The 21,104-nt window shown below is 42.2% G+C and overlaps 3 protein-coding genes across 8 annotated transcripts in view; 2 read left to right on the top strand and 1 right to left on the bottom strand.

The window, feature by feature from the left end:
- Window positions 1–282: 282 nt before the first annotated feature.
- LBR (lamin B receptor) lies at window positions 283–21,010 on the bottom strand. 4 transcript variants are annotated; one of them, XM_043422766.1, is made up of 7 exons: window positions 20,826–21,010; window positions 3,713–3,830; window positions 3,093–3,623; window positions 2,182–2,847; window positions 1,587–1,840; window positions 1,269–1,396; window positions 283–1,151 (listed from the first exon to the last, which is right to left on the bottom strand). In XM_043422766.1, exons 2-7 carry the CDS (start codon window positions 3,740–3,742, stop codon window positions 868–870), a joined length of 1,893 nt encoding a protein of 630 aa, XP_043278701.1. In that variant the 5' UTR covers window positions 3,743–3,830; window positions 20,826–21,010; the 3' UTR covers window positions 283–867. The 4 variants fall into 4 exon arrangements, with proteins under 4 accessions (XP_043278701.1, XP_043278700.1, XP_043278703.1 ...); XM_043422765.1 differs by lacking the exon at window positions 20,826–21,010 and adding an exon at window positions 4,914–5,349; XM_043422768.1 differs by lacking the exon at window positions 20,826–21,010 and adding an exon at window positions 5,028–5,349.
- Window positions 5,520–9,319, top strand: LOC122412845 (heat shock factor 2-binding protein-like). 2 transcript variants are annotated; one of them, XM_043422770.1, is made up of 5 exons: window positions 5,520–5,659; window positions 5,724–5,889; window positions 6,709–6,815; window positions 7,605–7,867; window positions 8,915–9,319. In XM_043422770.1, exons 1-5 carry the CDS (start codon window positions 5,591–5,593, stop codon window positions 9,225–9,227), a joined length of 918 nt encoding a protein of 305 aa, XP_043278705.1. In that variant the 5' UTR covers window positions 5,520–5,590; the 3' UTR covers window positions 9,228–9,319. The 2 variants fall into 2 exon arrangements, with proteins under 2 accessions (XP_043278705.1, XP_043278706.1); XM_043422771.1 differs by having other exon boundaries at window positions 5,523–5,659; window positions 5,757–5,889.
- Window positions 12,117–21,104, top strand: part of LOC122412843 (monocarboxylate transporter 3) — a 33,139-nt gene continuing 24,151 nt past the window's right edge. Inside the window, exon 1 of one of the 2 annotated variants that reach the window (XM_043422760.1) lies at window positions 12,117–13,446. In XM_043422760.1, the coding sequence (XP_043278695.1) occupies window positions 13,348–13,446 (99 nt within the window). In that variant the 5' untranslated portion in view covers window positions 12,117–13,347. The remainder of the gene's footprint in view (window positions 13,447–21,104) is intronic. The other variant, XM_043422761.1, reaches the window with a different exon arrangement.

The raw sequence follows: 21,104 nt of genomic DNA, 5'->3' as shown, positions 1-21,104 counted from the left end.
TTTTTCGTACCAATTCAGACTGCTTTAAATATAATGAATAAAAATGTTTATTACCGTTATAAAGTTTTACAATGAAAGCATCCAAAACTATTCACGAATTTTTCAACAAAACTAAAATACGAGTTCTTTTTTTTTTAATTTTTCGACAAGAAATTGGAGTATTTTCTCCACCGTCAATCAAAATTTAAACTCAGCTTATCCTATTTGGGAACTACGTTTTAAAAGATGAACGGAATTAAATGATTAATTTACGAAATTGTTGGTTCGGTAAAAAAATGCACATTATTACGAAAACTATTTATTTGCAAATATCAATAATAATTCATTATCTAAATTTATAGTAAAAAAGTACAAAACCACTTAAATTTGTATCTTTCGCTAAATTTAAATGTACTGAGATGGGTCTTAGGACTAACTAGCTAGAAAATAGAATAGTTTTTTTTTTAATCATTTCACAACGCTGATAATAATCTACCTAAACTTTCAGGTAATAACATCGTTAGATCTGACAAAAAACTATCGTCAAGGGTACGGTGTACCTTGTTTATATTTTTAAAATATTATTTTTTTCTCGTTCCTTGAGCTTGCGTGTTGGAGACTTAGAATGAATAATTATGAGACGATTAGTCAAAATAATACATTTTCGTTAAAATTTTACACTGTTCCGTCACGGTAATTGTATTTTCAATCGTCCATGAGCATTTAAGTTTTCTCCATAAATAAATCGCGAGCTCGCACAATCGCATGAAATTTAAAGAGAAAATATTCTTGAATTTTCTCATCACTTTATATTTATATTCGTCATTTTATTTCATGTCTCGTTCTTTGTATCAATTTCTTGCGATATTACCGAGCGTCGAAAATTTTCTAAAATACGCGTTTTATAATGGCCGATTTGACCCGCAAGCAGTATTGTTCCCAGGCTGAACCGTACCGATTTTTGCAACGCGTGTCGTCCCTTATTGCTCGATACATCAATGAGAATGTACAAAAAAGTGCTGGATAATACGGCAGAAAATCTTTCGTCAAAACTCCACAAGCCAACGACCAGTGCATTATAATGTCGCCGAGATAATTCGGGTGTCTCACGTGGCCCCAAAGACCCGAACAGATGATCCTCTTCCCTCTCGATGTCGAAATCGTGTCCAGGTCTGGAAAAAAGATGATTTTTTCACAAAAGTCAAGAAAAATCTATCTTTGGTACATCTCTGGGAGAAATGGAATGTTTTTCGCAGTAAATAGATCGGAGAAGGGGGATCAAAACTTACGTGAGAGAGCTGGCGAAAATGGATTCGTCCTAAATTCATTTTTCTGCGAGTTACTCAATCTATAAATCAAATATCCCACGAAGAAACAAACGACGAGAGCTCCCAACACGTAAACCGATTGATTTATTCTGCAAAATAATAATAAAATAGAAAAATCAAATAAGAAATGTTTCATAAAAAATTCTCAAGCTCGCACAACTGTGACTGAATAAAGTTACGAAATTCAATAAAATGAAAAAATTGAGAAAAAAACGGTTTCAGTTCAGAAGACACAAATTCTGATACGGTTGTCAAATATGAAAATTTTTTGTTACTCACTTTTGATACAGCAAATATCTCGATCCTAAAGTGGCTAAGAAAGGGTACACCAAATTTCCAGCACAAATCATGTATCCAGTGCCTTCATACTGAATTTCAAACGAGGTCAACATCGCAGATTCAAATACCAAATAATCGAGAGAGTAAAGAATATGCAGTGAAGCAACGGTCAAGATTGTGTAGTTGAGGTCCTTCAAAGCCAGAGAATCCGCATCGGTTATTGACTTTGCGATAACGGCCGAATTCAAGATAAGCTAAAAAAAAAATATCAACAAACAATGGTTAACAAAAAAATGAATTGTTTTGGTGGGAGAGTTTTTCGCCAATGAAATTGAAATGGATTAATTTGAAAAGTTTCAGTTGATTGCCTCTATACGATTTACTGACTTAAATTTCATAACTGAATGGTCACGTTACAATAAGAATTTATAAATTTTTTTTTACGTAGATTCATAAAAGTCAATTACATCAATGAATTCATATCGTTCGAATTTGATTGGTCTACGACTGTTGGAAATTTCGGTCAGAGTGTGATAATTCAAATCAAAAAGTGTAATGAAATGCCAAATTTTTCGAATCCTAATGTTTTTCTCACCGTTCCGATAACGCTGACTCGCATGAGTAAGAGTTTGATGTCAAGAGGACCGATTCTCGGGTTGACTTCTCTGCCTTGCCAGAAATCGTAAACAACGTTATTCGTCGAGCCGTGTAAATTGAGGGCAGCGATGGGAATTCTTCCAGCTTTAATGTAAAGACCCGTGGCGATGAGAGTTCCGAAGAACCAACCAGCGATGGATAATTGCAGGCAGGAATTGAGAATGAAATCGGCAATTCTGTAAGATTTATATTCCAGAGTAGCGAGAATCGCTATCGTTAAAAATGCAGTGAGTATTCCATTCATCCGATATTGCAATCTTCCAGTCTTGTTTTGTTGCCCATCGACCAAAGTACCGATCGGTATGAGCGAAAAGAGCGCGATGATACTGAGGAATCCAAGGTAAATCGCGAAGGCGTGTAAATTGAGGTACGTTTGCCATCTGGTTGATACGCGAAATTGGGCGCTGCTACACTGGCCGTTAAAACACGCGACTTGTGGCAAAATAATTGTAAGCGGTAAGATAAATATAAGGCACAACGCTCCAATCCAGCCACCCCATTCTTGGGGCTTACTTATAAACTCAATCTCTTTTTTACTCTTCTCGGTCATCGTCGATGAATCTGGAAGTGCTTCTTCCTCATAGTGCAAGATTTTTGACAAATCCTGCAACACAAATCAGACGTCACAAATTTTAATGACTAAGAAATCCAGCATTTCAATGGAAATGTAAATAATGATTACGACGAAGTCGAAACAACCCCAATTCGTGACTAACTCCTCAGTTGTATTTTTTTAAAACTTTCTATCAGTAGTGCGTGCATTCTTTGATGAAAAGATCGTTAAAAGATCGCTATTTTCTGATCCAACAGTTAATCTTCAATAAATGGAAGAAAATAATAAACTCTCACCCTGTCTCTCTGCATCGATAATCCTCTTTCCCTTTGTTCGGCAACAAAATCGTACATGTTGGCTCGTCGATCGGTAGGCAAAGAAACTGCTCGATCAACGCTCCTTGTCAGGGAAATTAATCTCTGTTCACTTTCAGTTTTCTTCATATTCGAAAGAATTCGAGTGGACCGTCTGGTAACCTGTGAAGTTTCGCGTATACGAGATTGCAGTGGTAGGAGTTCGGAAACTTCATCAGTTTCTTTTGATGCTTCAACAGCATTTTTTATGGAGTCAACAGTTTCTCTGCTTTGCGGTATCTCAGCTCGGGGTATCGAGACCTGAGCTATCCTCACATTGCGTGTTGTTAATTTCCTTGATCGAGATGATGGTGACCGACCCGGGGACCGTCGTGCTGGCGATTTTCTAGAAGGAGATCTCCTTGCTGGAGAACGCCTGCTCGGTGATTGTTTACGATTTGGCGATGGACGCGAGGCACTCTTATTAGAACGCCCTCCTGTCCTTGTCATCGATCTTGAGGACCTCTCTGGCCTCTGTTTCAATAAATGTTTCATTATTCTTCCTGTTCATGTTGAACTTCCACCTTATTCTATTCTTTAAAACTATACTTTGATCTACACACCTGTGCATTCTCAACGTTTGTAGACTCCATAACATTGACGCAGATTACTTTCCCTTGCCCCAATTGTACTATCTGTAAGGCCGTATTCAATTTCTAGCTGAGGAGCTTATTTCTTATGCTAGAAACATATAAAAGAAAACTTTCAATTAGCATCGTGAAGAATGGATTATACCTACAGCTGACGGCTCAAATAGGTAGAAATTTAGTGATTTTTTTGTTATTTTCTATATTTTTCTTAGCGGTTTTTGAGTTTTATTACTAAATCGTAATGAAACTAGACAATCATAGCAGTTTAAGCATATTCATTAACATATCGACTTTAAGTCTGATCTCTGTGAGTTGAAGCATTATGTAACAAATTTCTATTCGAGTTGCCATTTGCACATAGAATTTTATTTTAGATTGAAAAAAAAATTATACGACAGAAAATATAGAAAAACATGTTAAGCGGTTGGGATATTTTATTTTGTATATTGAACAACTCCCTTGAGTTAGTGCGACAATTTGAGAATAATCGGGCAAAATTAATTTGAGTCTTGTTAAGAAGAAAAAAATGACAAACGACTTATTGGACATTCTTGAGCAGCTTACCTCAAGATAAACGAACGCAAGAGAGACATCGACAAGTTGTCGAGTTTGTAAGGGGAGTTTGGAGAGATTTCAGAGCTAATTAAGATAACTACGTTATTCTAGTGTCGCCAGCATTAGAGAAAAATCCAAACATTTTTTTCGATCGGACCGACCATCGAATTGGTTGGTTATGTTATTAAATTCAGTGGAAAAAATTATGGAAATTCCGATCAATTGAAAAAATTTGATAGTACAATAAAAATAAACGAGGCGTAATCAGAACAAACACTATGAAGCAAGCTTGGCGTCACTTTTCGTTTACAAACATCGATCAATCCAATCTCAACGTATAAAAGTAGCGGGCAAAAATTCCCGCGTAAAAAAGCATTCAAAGTACTTCATAACCCAAATAAACATAACTCAATAACGATAAAACTTTAATTCGCATAGTTCTCGATTTTCTTATCGTACAAAGTGCGTAAAACCAAAAAATAGAGGATCGTTGAACCACATCCCGGAAGTATAGATAAACTAATGTGTACCGCTACGTAGAGTTATTTATTTTTTCAAATATTTTTCAAGTTCTGATACAACAATGCAATGATGCTAAGGAAAAAGCTTTTCTTCTCACCCAAGCTACAGCCAAACTCTTCTCGTTGAACTAATGATTTGCACTGAGCTCAGAAACAACACTCAAGCGGCACGTGAGGTTATAATTAACTATTTTTTTGCATTATATACATACGTTGCATCGTATAGACGCCGCGAATCGCTCGTGTTCCTAAACTGCTCGATTTCAAGCCACGCGCATTGGCGTCGAAACCTCGAATTTTTTAGTTACTTGAAATTCCGTACTACGTCACTGCGCATCATTTTTAAGAAAACCACACAATTTTGCTTTGGCTTTTTTAACGGAGCTACGTTTGTTTGATGATACACAAGTGGAACTCGACCTACCCGATGTTAACAAAATATTCATCAAAATAATTGAGCTCTGATAGAACACTAATAACGAGATTCGACGAAAAACAAACAGCGACGACGCGTTCTTTCCCAACGTCCAATTGGAAGCGTCCTATACACAGCCGCATTTGGGCGCTGCTTTCACACAGACTCACATGCGCACGCATCATATTTGAAATCGTGTAAACAAACCCAACGGAAACGGTCTTTTTGACGGTTCTGTGCACGAGTGGCGGGACTTTGTATATTCTATTAAAAATTCGTTGAAGATTAATGACAGACTAATAGAAGAAAAAATAGTTGTAATCAGAATCAGTGTCGTGTCACGTTCAAAGAGGTTAGAAAATGAAGAATAACGAAGATCCCAGTGATCCCAGTGAAATTGGACTCTACGAGAACGGCTACGATATTTCGGTACGTTTCGGTGTTTGGATTTCGCAAAAAATGCTCAATCGCATACGCGCTTACATCGTTACAGGACGAGTCAAAAAAATCTAAAAACGATTTGCAGCCCGGAATTTCAGAGCGTGAAGAAAATTCGATCGAGACGCGAAAATATCGACACAATGAAATTCCTGCAACGCTGAAAAATACTTCGCACACAATGGTCTCGAAATCGAGTCCAGGGGCAGCAACAAAAACGGGTGAGCGATCAAAGTTACATCCCACAAATCATCAACCTCCAAATTCGGCTTTATCACATAAAATATTTCCAAAATTACCGTTTTTTAGAAAAAGCCGAGAGCATTTCTGAACTAGAAAGTAAATATTACGAGTTGCAAATGAAATTGGAGTTCGCGGAGGATCAGCGTGTCAAAGACCAGGCCGAAATTGACCGTTTGAACAGTCACGTAATTTTTTCTCTCATGTTCCCCCTATTTTAGTGAAACTTTTTCCAGAGCTTGCTCACTAAATCAAGATAATTCGTCAACTAACCTTACATTCACGGTTGCAATTATTCATTGAATTGCATCTCGAAAATTCAAATCAAAACGAACCATAAAAAAATTCTACACATAAAAAAATTTGATTTCGCTAAAATTTTAGAAACGTCAAATCAATTTTTGCCCACTCGAAATTACGTCAAAATCATTTTTTCCCCTAATTTTTTTTATTTTCCCAAATTTCCTATCTTTCTTGACAGCTTTAGTTTTCATGCTGTTTTTATACATTCACGTGTTCCCCCGGTGACACGCCCGATTTCAATGATCCCGGAATCCCAACTTATCTTGGACTGTATCACCGTAATGATATTTGCCCACGTAAATTTTCAAATCTGAGACTTCAATTGAGTTGATAAGATATAAAGGTGAAAATGAGAACCGACACGACCTTCGGACGGCCGTTCCACGTGACAGTTTCAAATTTTCTTGGCTTTCCCTTTATCAATTTTTCTAATTATGTGCTGTTCACAAATTTCATCGCTTTTTTTCTGTGATCCATGCTTCCTTGTGCGTAGATAGAAAGCCAGACCGCTTTTACGCTAAACGTCGGTGCGGTTATGGGGAACCTCGTTTGGAGAGCGTCCTGCGAGCCCGAAGTCATAAAACAATGGTTCACACAACAGTTGGTAAGAATCTGGAGCCGGATTTAATTTCCGAGAAGTATCGACTTCGAATATTCCTGTGACGTTTCATGATTTGAAAAAAAATCCACGAATCCCATCGAAAATCAAAATTCTGAGAAAAAATCAACCCCTGAGGACTCCTCGAAGAAATTTTCTTCCAAAAATACGCTTTTGAAACTCGCAAGAATTTTTGCTGGCAAACAAAATGGAATTTGTGTCGCTAAGAAAATCCGTTTGATTCCAGCAACTCTCGATTTGCTGGTTCGAATTAACATTTATTTTTGCTGCTCGCAAATATTTTTCGATTAAAAATGTTTAGTCGAGCCAAAAAATTGAATATTGTTAGCCAAAATCGGTTGTTGAAAAATTCGGTTGGACCGACAAATTTCTTGGTGTGAGAATTTACGTTGCGCATCGATTTCAAAACTTTTCCATTTTAATCTTTATGAAGAATGGAACGATTCGGATTTTCATGGTCGTTTATTGCTGTGAAGCTTCTAGGGTGTTCTCACTTGACCTTGAACCGCATAAACTGCGTTTTTTCACATCGAACAACGAGGCTGAGCCAAGAATTCCTCTGCTGGGGTAAAAATTGATTTCGAAAGAACATGTTTCCCCAGTTTTTCGAAACTTTCCTTCAATTTTCGTTCACACAAGTTTTCATCGATAAAAAGCCGATGGAAAGTCGAGTTTTTCTTTTTCTATTTTTTTTCTAGTTTTTTTTTTCACGCGGAGCGAGTTTCGTACGACGGAGAACGTGCACTACTAACGCGTACTTTATTTGGCACGCAGTACAAAAAAAAAGTTGAAGAGTTCGTCTCGATCGCTGACAGAATAATCGAGACCTTTTTCAAAATGTACGAGGAGGAGCTCCCGCCGTACAGCACCGACGAATATCAATTCGCGAAGGGACTTTTGGGCACGGTCGCGAACATGGCACACATTCCTGAAGGAAGAAACTTCTTGATCGAGAACAAAGACGGCAAGAGTCTCATCAGAAATCTTGTTTACTTTTTGCCCAGAATCCCTATGCCTCTGGGAGTCCATTTGAAAAAGTGAGTTTTCAAAAAACTGCTAACGAAGTTGAGCCATTAGAAGTAAAATGATGTCATCGCTTTTAAACCGACTGCATCTTATAAAGTGAAGTGTAAATAAATCAGTCAAATTTTCAGACAGTTTAGGAGCGTCGTTGCTGAGAAAAATCAATAACAATTTAATAACAAAAATATGAAATTTTTCTCGCAATATGAACAAGTCTTGCTGAAGAGTGTCAATTTATTTCATATTTATTAGGAGATTCGCTGAGATTGTATTAAAATTAATCTGTTCAAAGAGGAAAAACTGTTTCATCAGTTTTTCCTCTTTTTTCCCCGACTCTTCTTTAAGGAGGGTGGCTACCGACGATACAATGTTGCCATGCTAAACCATGTTAAATACATTAAAAATTTCAAAATGATAAGAATTTTATAAAATTTGGTGAACATATTCTTTAAGGCCAAATTTGGGAATACAATTTTTTTAAGATTTTTCTTCTGTACAGTTATCGAGTAATTGATCACTAAAGTTCAAGTGTATAAGCATAGCGTTTCCATACATATAGGTATACATTCCGGGCATAAGAAATCTGCTTTAATGCGTAATTACTCGATAACTAAGCAGAAGAAAATTTGGAAAAAAATGGTGTCTTCGCACTTGATGTTGAAGAACATTATCACCAAATTTGATCAATTTCTTATCATTTAGACGAGTGTAGCCACCCTCCTTAAAGTGTACGCAACGTTGCCAGACTGTAAACTGGCCTAACTTTTGAAAGGTACAGGTCATAACTGTTGGGTGAAAAAAATGACTGTAATTGGTGAATCGCAAACGATTCATGAATTTCATGAAATGCTGAAACCGGTTCACCACTGAAATGAAAGCCTGAAGACGCTTTAACAACGAAATTAAACGCTGGAAACGTTCTCACGGCGAACCGGAGTTCTCGAAACGGTTCAGTATTTCATTGCTGAGCCAATTTCCCGAAAACTTTGAGTAAAAAAATTGATTTTCGAGTTGACTCATCGAGCTCTCGTTGAGCTCCGAAGATGACGATCGTTTTCCAGATTACTGATGGTTATACTATGGAACATGTCGGTGAATAAGTCCGTGCTGAGTTACTTCTTCGACCTGCAAATCGGGCGAGTCGTCGCCCACTGCCTGGACGAGTCGAGCCCCGAGATCCTGAAACTCACGGGCTTCGAGCTGCTGCTCTCGATAACTTATAATCTGACCGACCCGAAGCTCCTCGACGACATCTTCAAGTACGTTTCCATCGAAAAGGTCCGTAGAATCGCCGACACTGGACAGGACAAAGAGGCGGATTTGGCGCAACGGTTTTTGGATTGTTTGACGGGGAGCGGAATCGCGAAGCCGTAACCGAGCAACCGGACGTGATTCGTTATAAGACTTTTCTCAACTTTTCATTCTTCGTATCATTGTCATGACGGAGCGATCAATAAACTCGAAATTCGCTGAACGAGCACTTTTTTATATTCCCATTACTTCCAGCGAAATCGGCGTGGGGAAAGCACGCTTCGTTAGCGATCCTCCCCCCTAGAAGGGACCCTCTCACCCTCGCATTTGCAATCGTCGTGCCTCAACGAGTTGCCAAACCTTGGTGCAAATCTACTCACTGAAAGTCTGCAGCAAGCGGGCGACCACGTGAATCCAGTTCTTCCAGATGGAGATTATTTTGTTGCTACTTTTGAACTCTTCACGCAGTTTTTTCGACTTACCATACTCGAGTATCGATCAAACGCAGCTTCGTAGTAGATCGGGTGGGGTACGATATGTCGAACAACCAAATCGTAGGAAGGGTCGATATTTCGAATTTTTAAAAGTTGCGATATCAGATTGGAGAAACTATTTAGGAAATTACGTGACTAATAGAATTTCTTCCTTCTTTGAATTCGCATTTACTCGAAAATATATAACATTTCGATGGTTTTCATTTCGATTGCAATTTTTACAGACCATACGAATGTCAGAAGTTCATATTTTCGAATTCAAAATGGAGAGCACTTGTTTTATAGATAGACCAGAATATAGAGTAGCAAAAAATCGAAAGTTGCATTTCTTTATTTCGATCGCTCGACTTACTGACGTTTCGCCATTTTGGTGTTTCAGTATTTCAACCTCAGTAGTAAAAATGGTCTTTCGTTATTCAGGGTGTCTAACGACCTGAAAAGTCATGAAAATTCTTAAATGTCATGAAATTACACTCGGACCTGAAAAAATCATTAAATGTCATGAAAAATTACCAAACAACCTGATTTTTTAAGATCTCTGCAACGCTCATTGTCATTGTCGATTTTTTGGTTTTTTTCAACATGATTTCAAAATTCGCGGGGTGGCGACAATGTCTTCTGATTCGTCAATACTCATCATCGATATAAAAACGAATATCGAATGAATAGTTTGTAAGAAAAAAAAGATTCTTTATTTCAAAATAAAATATCATTTCTTTGTTATTTTTATTGAATTTTTTTATAATTAAAAGATGAATAAAAAGTATCAGAACCATAAGAAAAGTCATGAAAAATTCCTGTTCCTTGACTTAAAAAGCCTCAAAAGTCATGAAATTTCTGTTCTGGTCAAAATTAGACACCCTGAATTATTATATATTCGAAATTGTGAATATTCACAGTATTGCAGATTACAGTAATTTATGAATCGAAAGAGTGATTCGTGCTTCGAACCTTGAAGTTTCTACTTCATTTATTTTCGACGTTGAAAGCTCTAGTCGAATTGACCTGTCCCCACGTTACCATTCGAGCTTTATAATCTCGAGATTTTAGCTCTTCGAATTTGTAGTCATTCTACCATTTTATCCCCACCCCATGGAAGTTTTTATGCCGGAGAGAAGATCGAGTAGGTTTTCGACCTCGTTGGAGAGTTCCAGTCCAGGGAAAACGAGGCTCGCGAGTCTAGGGCTGCGAATGTGCATCGATTGATATTTTTAAATGGACACAAGATAGCGAATACCGTGAGAAAAGTAGCCTCGAACCTCGGGCCGCGAGTCGCTGCACAGCGAGTATCTAGGTCCCGACTTCGTTGCTGGAGTCTACAAAATTCGATTGGTGCGGGGGTTAGGGCGGATCGAGAAACGATATTGCGGTCACCTTCGTTGCCATAGATTTATAAATAAAAGTTGCTTATAGAAGTGCTAGTTTTGAAGTTGAAGCTTATCGAGCAAGACTCCACGTAAGTCGAGTTTCCTTTGAGGTTGAACACTTTAAGGAGGGTGGCTACACTCGTCAAAATGATAAGAAATTGATCAAATTTGGTGATAATGTTCTTCAACATCAAGTGCGAAAACACCATTTTTTTCAAAATTTTCTTCTGCTTAGTTATCGAGTAATTACGCATTAAAGCAGATTTCTTATGCCCGGAATGTATACCTATAAAACGCTATGCTTATACACATGAACTTTAGTGATCAATTACTCGATAACTGTACAGAAGAAAAATCTTAAAAAATTTGTATTGTCAAATTTAACTCTAAAGAATATGTTCACCAAATTTTATTAAATTCTTATCATTTTGAAATTTATAATGTATTTAACATGGTTTAGCATGGCAACATTGTATCGTCGGTAGCCACCCTCCTTAAACGGGGACGCGATCCGTAATCGTTTCTGCGCGGCAAAGTGCTGCTTCCGATCGCTCCTTTCGTCCACTGGCCGTTGCCTTCCACTTGCAAGTTTCGTACTGGTCGACTCCGCGATGCCTGGCGCGACTGCTCAGCTCGCAGCGGCTTGGAATAACGTTGTGGAGAATGTTGTTTCGATCGTCGAGTCGCAGCTTCCTGGGAGCGGAGTCCAGACGGTGGCCGAGCGGCTTCTGAGCGCAGTTTTAAAATGTCTTTTTGCCACATTGTTTGTGGCACGCGCTCCAGACCACTCGGGGAGGCAGCCAGGAAGGAGAAGAAATCCCATCGTTTTCTGGGGCGTTTGGTTCGTCGGCGCGAGCCGCGCTGGCTCTCGTCGAGTTCGAAGTAACTTCTGGAGGCGTCCTGCGACGAGGCAGTCCAGATTCCAGGAGGATCGAACGCCGCTGAAAACCGCGGAGCACCGCGCGCGATTGCCTCGCGCTTGGTAAACGGCGCGATGAGAGACTCGTCGATATGGCGGGTCCGGTGTACGGCGCACGCAACGAGCTCGGGAGGAGAGGGGGGTGTCGCGCCTGGGCGATAGCTGCTGCGATGGAGGGGCGCTCGCGACTCCGGCGGCTCTCGGTGCAACGGGAAAGCTCGCCAGGAAGGCAGAGGAAGGAATAGAAGGAGTCGGCCGGCGTCGGTTTATTGATCCCGGGGCGCTGCGGCGCTACCACCCGCGGGATCAGCTGCGAATTTGCCGATTATCCGAAAAACTAATAGCCCAGAAGTCCATAAATTGGAGCGCAAGGAAGATCAGTTCGGTTTTCAATCCCCGGTGCGAGGCTGCTCGCGTACGAAGACTCCTGGACGCACGCGAGACTCGGTTGGCGACGCCGAGGCTGACGAGGCCAACAATTGGCGCAGAGCTCGCGCGCGCGGCGGCGGCGGCGGCTCCCTTCGTCAAATGTCCACTTTCCGCTGGCACTCCGACGATCAACGCACCGGAGTACGATCGTGCAGGATTCGTTGAAGCTCCGGAGGTCCGCGAGCCGTTTTCATGAGGAACCGCAACAACCAAATTCGCGTTTGGAAGGGAAGGGAATCTGCGCGGTCTGCGGAGTCGGGCAATGTGATCGTCTCGTCGCCGAGGTTTTCAAGCGCTCCGGTAACGCGCTCGGGTCGTTGTGAGAGTGCGGGAAACCGAATCGCGGACTAAGCGAGTTTCGCAGTCGCGGGAAACACTTCCGACCCGGGGGAGGCTGGAAACAGTGATAAAATGTAACGAATAGTGATATCTCCTGCTCCCCAGATTCCTGTGCTCTTCCGATCGCGATCCCAGTGCCGTACCAGCCTCCCACAATTAATATTTCGATTTAAGCACAAGTGCAGTTGGCAAATGCGCGCTTGCCTCCGCCAGGCAGAAGGGACACTCGATCGACGAGAAGTTCCCGCGAATTGAGACCGCCGCGGCGGCCTCCTCGTCGGAAAAGCTCTCTCGAGCGGGCTAGTGCGCAACGAAGAGGAGTAAATCATCGCCGAACTGGCACACGAAACAGCTGAGCCACCCAAGTTCGCGGGGCGGTTAGTCAAGTAGGAGCTCGAGACCGTGCGGCTCGGAGAAAGCGCCGGGGAAACTCGCGACAATTTTTTCCGACGAGGATCACCCGGAGCTGCGGAAAAGGAGCTCTTGACAGTTGTGCAATCCCGCGAGAGTGAAAAGCATGATCATTGAAGCGAATTCCGGCGGCCTGCTGCTGGCTCGACGCTAGCGCGACCCACCGCGCACTGGGGGAGCGGAGAAAGAGCGAGGGAATTAAGCCTCGTCTCGGGAACGAAGATCGCTCACGAGAACGCGACGTTAATTGAGGGAGAAATTCGTGGGCGCCCTGTGGCGCTGAAATGGGCCCGACCAGCAGTCGCGAAGGCCAATTCGAAGAACCGATTGGCGACGATGACGGCCTACACATTAATCCTCATCCCATCGCATCGTCCAACGTCGTGAGTTCTTCATCAAATACGCACTCTAACCGCTCCTCACCAGCTTCCAACTATATAATCGAGTTTTCTCTCGGCCCACTGTTCTCCAGTATTTTTAACCGAATTCCACCAGCCCGGAATCCTGGGCTCAAACCCTTAGGGGGTGAAGCATCGGCTCTGGGGATCCCGTAGATTAGCAGAATCGAAACGATCCAGTCCTCTGAAAACCAAGCTTTTATCTCCGTTTCCATCTCCCCAGTCCCGCGCGACTCGTAAGTAAAAAGCAATCGATCCCTGGACGATATTCACTTGATCGAGTCTCGATGACCGTTGAAAAGAGCCTGGGGATCGTCATGAGCTTTGATGATCCGCAGAAAAGAGATTCTTGCTTGATTTCATTGCTTCGAAGTTGGCGTTTAATCGGAGAGTGGCGAATCGATATTAAGGGACCTTCCAGCATGAAACGTGGAAGCAACCTTTATCGCTGTAGCAACCACCGTCCGCGAGCCACGTGAGCGTCGGTAGCATGCTCTTCATTCTAATCCATTACGCTCCGAGGTTTTTTCCCTCGCGTAGATAGCTCTCTCGCGTGTCAATAGCAAACTGTGCCGATATGCATGCACTTATTTTCCGATTATGGTTGTACTCGAGGGAAATTTTCGCGGTGTTGTTGAAAGACTTTTGAGAGGACGAGGGAGGACGCGCGGTTACGTAAATTTTTTTTGCCAGACGCCTGCTCGCGGTGCCATCGATTATTCGTGGCGTGCGAATCTCCACGGTTTCGCAATTTCGATAGGAATCGAGCGCGTGCACAGCTATCGCTGGAAAATCTCTGGCTTCCCCGAGACTGACCTTCGCGGTGTGAACCCCGCAACCCGCGACAATTGACTGTCGCAATCTTCTGCCTTTATTTTCGTTGAAACTGTGAAAAGAATTTCTGGAAGGGAGACTCGGAGCTTTGTGGAATTTGCTGCTGACGATGGGAAGGTTTGCAGGGATTGGGCAGCCTCCGTTTCTGCGGGCGGGAGTTCAAGCCCGAAAACTGGGCTTCACGCTCCAAATAAATACGGAGCACGAGCATAGAAATTTCTCGAAGGGATTTGTGTCGCCCTCAAAAAAGCTGAATTTTTGTTTCGAATCTGTGAAGAAGTCGATTTTCTTGGAGCTGATCATAAAAATTGAGTCGAAAGTATTCTGAGCGAGTAGATTGGAAAATTCTGAAGAAAAAAGTCCTCAGCAATTTTTCTCTCCGATGCACCGATCGCGAGATATCGAAGAATTAACAACAGCCTATCCGGCGCGTCGAGACGGAGACGCCGGAGTGGGGGCAGCGCTCCGGCCTTCAACGCCAGCGATAGGCCTGGACGCTATCACCGTCCGGCTGCCACTCCCACTCTCTTATCAGAACTCCGGATTGGCGGAAGCTAAAGAGCCTCTATAGGGCGAACGGTTCGTCGGAGGAGAAAATGGAAAAGGACTTTGTTCATTGGAATTTTGGGATCTTTAGGATTCTTTGAACCGGGGAACGATTTTTGGAAAATTCTACGAAAAGTCGTTTCCGTTTTGTTCCTTTCGGGCTCATCTCACTTGGGACTCGTGGACTTTAAGGAAGCTCGTGCTCGAAACTATTTTCTTAAGCCTTGAAATTTATACAGAGCTTAAATTAATGGCTAGTCGACTGACACGCGTATCAAATTTTAAAGGGTTCCTCTCATTGGTTATTTAGATAAACGTGCTTAAATGTGAAGAAAAATACACAAGGTTTTAAGCACGACTATGCGTAAAAAATCGTTCATCTTTCCATATAACTAATGAACGCTTCTTACGAAGTTTATAATGAAGGTTTGGAAAAAAACCGTTTGAGACAATTGTCTTACTAGTAATAAAAATGACGTTAAAGACTGAACGCAATTGGTAATGAGCACTCGCATAACTTCACATCTGCTTATTTCGGCATTTTGTTTCTTCCTGGCTTGGCCCATTTCTGTCATAGCCTTCTGTCTTTTCAGTAACACTTTTTTCTTGATCCATTTCCCTTTGTGTTTTCCCCTTGGGTTCTCTAAAGTGATTTTTTTACGTAAAAAACTAGCCCGGGACGAATGAAATTTGAAGTTCAGTCAGTGATGGATCCCCGATTAATTAATGGCTTGTAATTTCATTCGCCAAAAGATGAGTTGAAAAAATTCATTTACAATTTCGAATGAATAACTCTGACTTAATTTAAAGTGATTATATCTTTAAGTTGGAAGTAAAAACCGATCCAGTTCAGACTGCAACTTTGAGATCTTTCGCTTCACGATTCCCAGCTTTTCTCCTTTAAGGGGGTTCCTCGTGTCAGTAACTATCTTTTGTGAGCTCCCTCCAAATGTTTCGAGTCCGAGCTTCCTCTTGACGTGAATTTTCAGTCGAAGCGTGCCTGTGTCTCCTTGACCCGGTGCATAATCCTGAGAAATCCTCCTTTTCACGAGCTCCTCGTTACCGGAGACACGAGTTCGGCAGATACGTACGACACTGTAGTTTGCAACGTTTCCAACGAAATGATCTGAAATAATTCTCCAACGATTCCAGTAATTCTGCAATTCTGTTACCTGCCTAATTTGCAATTCGTAATTTCTCAGTCCGCATCAATGATTCGTGAAATAAAAAATTGATCAATTACAAATGTTATATTTAAGTTGATTTCGTTGGACGCGAACGTTGCGAACTTCAGCATAGTAAATACGTTGTGTTCTTCGCGAGAGTTCGAAGTGAGGAGTTCACATTCGAACTCGTGGAGAATTCGTGCTCATCAGACACCGCAAAGGGACAGGATTTTGCTGTCACGATGCCTCTCCCTGTCGAAGTTCCTGTCCCACGTTGCAGGGGTCGATGGACGAGCTCACGGCGACAGGAAACTCGCGTCGGAGGCTCATGAGAGGCGCTTAGAAAGCTTTCTTACGTTTCTGGGGAGCCAGAGAATACGTGAAACGAGGAGAATCCCCGAGTTTTTATGGATTTATCGAGCAGAGAAACGAGTGCGTTGGCGCTGTGTGTGCTCACATATTTCTTCAACGTGCTCGTGTATGCAGCGACGTAATAGGGACGATAATAGCGATGAATGCGGCGTGCACCTTTCCCCCGACGTGGCGCGCGTGCCGAGCCATAATTTTCGTCCTCCCTCCACGATTCAGTGCCACGAGTCCGCGCTGAACGCCTCTCCATCGACGTTTCGCAGAGTGAGAGTACAACCGCGAAAATGTTGAGCCACCCTCGACTCCGTTGCAGCTTTTTCTCCCCTCTTCCTCGCTCGCCGTTCCACGAATTTCCCTTCGACGTTATCGAACGTCCTAAGGGTTGTGCACCGCACGAAACGCTCTTTGCAGTCCACACACGCTGCTCGCCTTCCTTAATGGCACGGGCACTGCTCGCTGGCCTCTCTTTACGTGAACCGTGCCTCGGTTAATCAATGGAGAACGACTCCAGCTCGGAAAATTTTTCCTTACAAACTTGCTCACTCATTTCCGGACTCGTTCGCAGCAATTTATCTACGTTTATCGTTCATTGAGGTTTTTTAACATCGTTTCGAATCCAAAAAATCTTGAGCCCAAGATTCGCGGGTTTTACGCGGGGACGATTGGCTCCGCCAGTCTGCGAACTCATAACTCGAAAAAATCCAGTGGATGCCACAAAGTTGTTAATTTCTCTGCAGTCGAACTGCGAAGAAGAGTGCGAGTGACTCGATGAAACAGAAATTTTGATTGAAAGATTATCCGCTTTGAAAAATCTCGCAAAAACACTTTGCCAGGCTCCCTTAAGGTAACTCCTGTACTGCATGCTAGTCAAATGAGTGCTAAATTTTCAAAACGCTTTTAGACCAAGTTCAACGTACCGATTAAACTTATTGTTAGTAGATATGTATTCAAGCATATTTTATTAACGTGTAAAAATATTTAAAATAATAGTTTTGCAAAACTATCAACTGATAGATGGAAATTTCCATGATGACACATTTTCCACAGCTATTTTTCAAAGAATCATCTGTATTTTTTAACCTATTTTATTGCACCAAGTCTCATTTTGTTCCTCAACCGATCCTCTACGAATTCACCACGTAGATTTACCTTTAAACTCGTTCCTGAGAGAAATTACGAATGAAAAAGTTTTTTTCACTTAATGAACAATTAGCTGCAACAGTGAAACGATCAAGTTAAAAAAACAACTACACGGTGGATTCATAGAGGACCGGTTGATGAACAAATTGCGACTTGTTGCAATAAAATTGATGAAAAAACGCAGATAATTCTTTGAAAAATACCAGTGAAATGTGTCAGTGTGGAAAATTGCATTTATCAGTTGATGGCTTTTGCAAAACTAGCATTTTTAATATTTTTACATCTCAATAAGATATGCTGTAATACGAATCCACTAACAATACATTTAAGGAGGGTGGCTACCGACGATACAATGTTGCCATGCTAAACCATGTTAAATACATTAAAAATTTCAAAATGATCAGAATTTTATAAAATTTGGTGAACATATTCTTTAGGGCCAAATTTGACAATACAAATTTTTTAAGATTTTTCTTCTGTACAGTTATCGAGTAATTGATCACTAAAGTTCAAGTGTATAAGCATAGCGTTTCCATATATATAGGTATACATTCCGGGCATAAGAAATCTGCTTTAATCCGTAATTACTCGATAACTAAGCAGAAGAAAATTTTGAAAAAAATTGTGTCTTCGCACTTGATGTTGAAGAACATTATCACCAAATTTGATCAATTTCTTATCAATTTGACGAACGTAGCCACCCTCCTTAATCGGTACGTTAAACTTGGTCTAAAAGCGTTTTGAAAATTTAGCACTCATTTGACTAGCATGCAGTACAGGAGTTACCTTAATAAGCTGGAATGTCGTTTATTTTTTCGCCCGCGTCCACCGAAGCTCCCCACTCGAAGAGTATCGATGAACAAGGTGAAGTGATCGACCTCGAGATCAGAAGGCTTCGGGAACAGATGCATCCACACAAAAACGCGGAGACGTTATCAAGGAACGTAAATAATTGATGAGTCCGATCGCATGCTCCCACTGGAATTTCCTGACCTTGGGATCTCGGTCCATCTCCATCGACCTTGCGTATCGGGGTTTCCTCATTGACCCAGAGCTACTTGGACCTAATAAATGCAGGCGGATCTGTGTCTCCAGACTGGAAGTAGATTTTCGAGCCAAGAAATCCTCTGCTCGTCCAAATCCTCAGCGTTGGTCCGCGTCGATCGAAGTATTTATCCAGGAAAAAACCCCTCAAAATCCTCAGCACAGAATCTGGATATTCCAAGAAAACGGCGACCCGGAAGCTGCCGACGTGTTTCAAGCTCCAGCAGACGAGAGTCGTGTCCATTATTAAAAAAAAAAAAAAAAAAAAACGACGCGAGACCAGGAGAAGAAGGGACCCGGTGGGGGGCTAATCTCGTTCCACTTTCGTCCGACTCGCAGACCATCGACGCTCCGATGCGATTGAATGAAGTCTGAATTTTAGATGTGTGTCGAAGCCCGAAATCAGGAGGCTAAAATCAGGCCTTATCAGGGCCTTTCGAAGTAATCAATTGAAAGCTTCGTTCCAACGTTCGTAGGAATTGCAACGCTGCTGTCGCAACACCCGGTCACGTGACTTCTCCGTTGCGGAAGATTCCTCGACGATTCCTTCGAAACGAAGACGATCAGATAACGGATTACTTCATGCTCGTATGTCGCAGTCCACTCACACTTTTTATTCATAAAACGAGCGATTTCGGTCGCTCGAAAAACTACGAAATCGATGCCTTCTCGTCTCCCGAATGAAAGGCAGCGTCGTTTGGGCCCCCGTTACATTGCTGTCAAAGGAGTGCAAAGCCCGCGGCGAAGCGCTGGCCTCCGGTCAAGTAGGAAATTCTCGTCGGAGCGTTCGGCGAGTCGAGCGCTTTCGCAAGCTCATTAAGCGGCTCTCGTCGAACTTTGTCAACATGATTTACGGCTTTTTCAAATAAATTGGACCGAGCCTCGAGACTTGCGAGTCTGAGAATCGTCGCAGGAGGGGCCAGTTGAAAAAGCAATTCGCAAACATCGAGCTTTCCTCACAAAGGTCGCTTAAAGCCGACCCTCCTTTCGTTATTCGAGTCGCTTTGGTAGTGGCCGAAAGTCACGAAAACGTAGCTCTGCGGTTGACTGGCGTCGGCTCAGGAAGACTTCGGATAGCCAGAGTAGTTTTTCGTCGAAAGAAACTTTCGTTAAGGCGCTTCGATCGTTAAACTTCACTAATTACCATCGCATCAACGTAATTTGAGAAAAAGTCGCTTTCTTCAGGTGTTGCTGATAACACCGCCAGTTATTTTCCCTTCCTTGTGTCAGCACGCTTACAAACCACTTTTTCTCAAAATCCCCCTGTTCTGCCCATGACATCGCAAATTGGAATAAGTATGTAACAACTCACTAGGAACATCGCTAAATCACTAATTGCGCCAATTTCTTAATTATTAACCGTTAAATTGCTAAACTGTTAGCGTTGCTGAACCACGATTCTCGACCATCGAGGGCTCGTCAGCCCAGGAATTGTGCACTATAAAAGCATGCCAATCAGAAACTCGAGAGCATCAAAGTGCCGTTGATGGTGTTATAATGTACAGACACATAAATTCTTGAATGTATTGGTAATTTTTGCATAATCTTGAGCCCGTGGAAAGTTTTTTCTCAGCAATTACGCCACCGATGATGCTGATTTTGGGTGGAATCGAAAGAGAATTTACCAATTAATCTCCAGTTCAATTTTCAAAGCCTCAGATGACTCAGAAGTTTCGTAATTCAAAAAAATCACTTGCCAATTTTAGCCCCACCACCGTGAATCGTTTTATTCAGAGAAAGTATACTCGGCGAGGGCCTGAGGGCCTCGGGCCAGCAGCAGACGACAGGACTGTCAATGTACTTGTCCCGAGACTCTACCGAGTCTCTTGATGACGATGCATTTCAAAATCGATCACTCGGAGAAGTAATCATAGAGGGGGCAAATCTAGGGCGTTTGAATGAACCTATATAAAGACGAGACAAAGCCCGGATCACCGGTCTGCGACTGTCGACAATTAATTACCGAATTAACTAACAGTCATTGGTCTCGAGGCAATCGCGTAACTCTCACTCTTAATAAACTTATCGTTAACTTGTTTTAAAGTATTGAGCTGGAGTTCGCCTCGTTCGGCAATAACCTCTCGAATAAACCCGTCCTCGATGACTCGTCCCTGCGAGACAGTTTTCGCGGGCACCCCCCAAAAAAAAACTTCGACCCCAAGCCTGTTCCGCCTCGATCTCGAGAGCATCGAAAGCCGAACAAAAACTTGCGCAAAAGTCCAAGCTCACTAGTAACAAGAGCCCGAGTGCCCCCTTAATATTTACCGGAAGTTCGAGCCTCCGAAGTATCCTCCGCGGCGAGCGTCAACGTCCAGCAAGTGCGGTCGGCGTTAGGCGAGCTTTCCTCGGATGCGGAGCCCCCTTGATCCATAAATCTGCACTGGCACGTACCGCGAGTTCGGAAGAATTATAATCTCGCTCGCAGCGAGGGGGGCCGTTGGACAGGACTTTGTACCGTTCTTTGCTTTGTTGTGTTACAATTAGAGAAAGAAGCGAGAGAGAGAGAGAGAGAGAGAGAGAGAAAGTGGACGTTACAAAGACGCG

This window comes from Venturia canescens, chromosome 6 (assembly GCF_019457755.1).
Source record: "Venturia canescens isolate UGA chromosome 6, ASM1945775v1, whole genome shotgun sequence".
In the NCBI taxonomy this organism is placed as follows: Eukaryota; Metazoa; Arthropoda; class Insecta; order Hymenoptera; family Ichneumonidae; genus Venturia; species Venturia canescens.
Note: the sequence above shows the minus strand (reverse complement) of the source record. Positions and strands in the feature narration are given on the sequence as shown.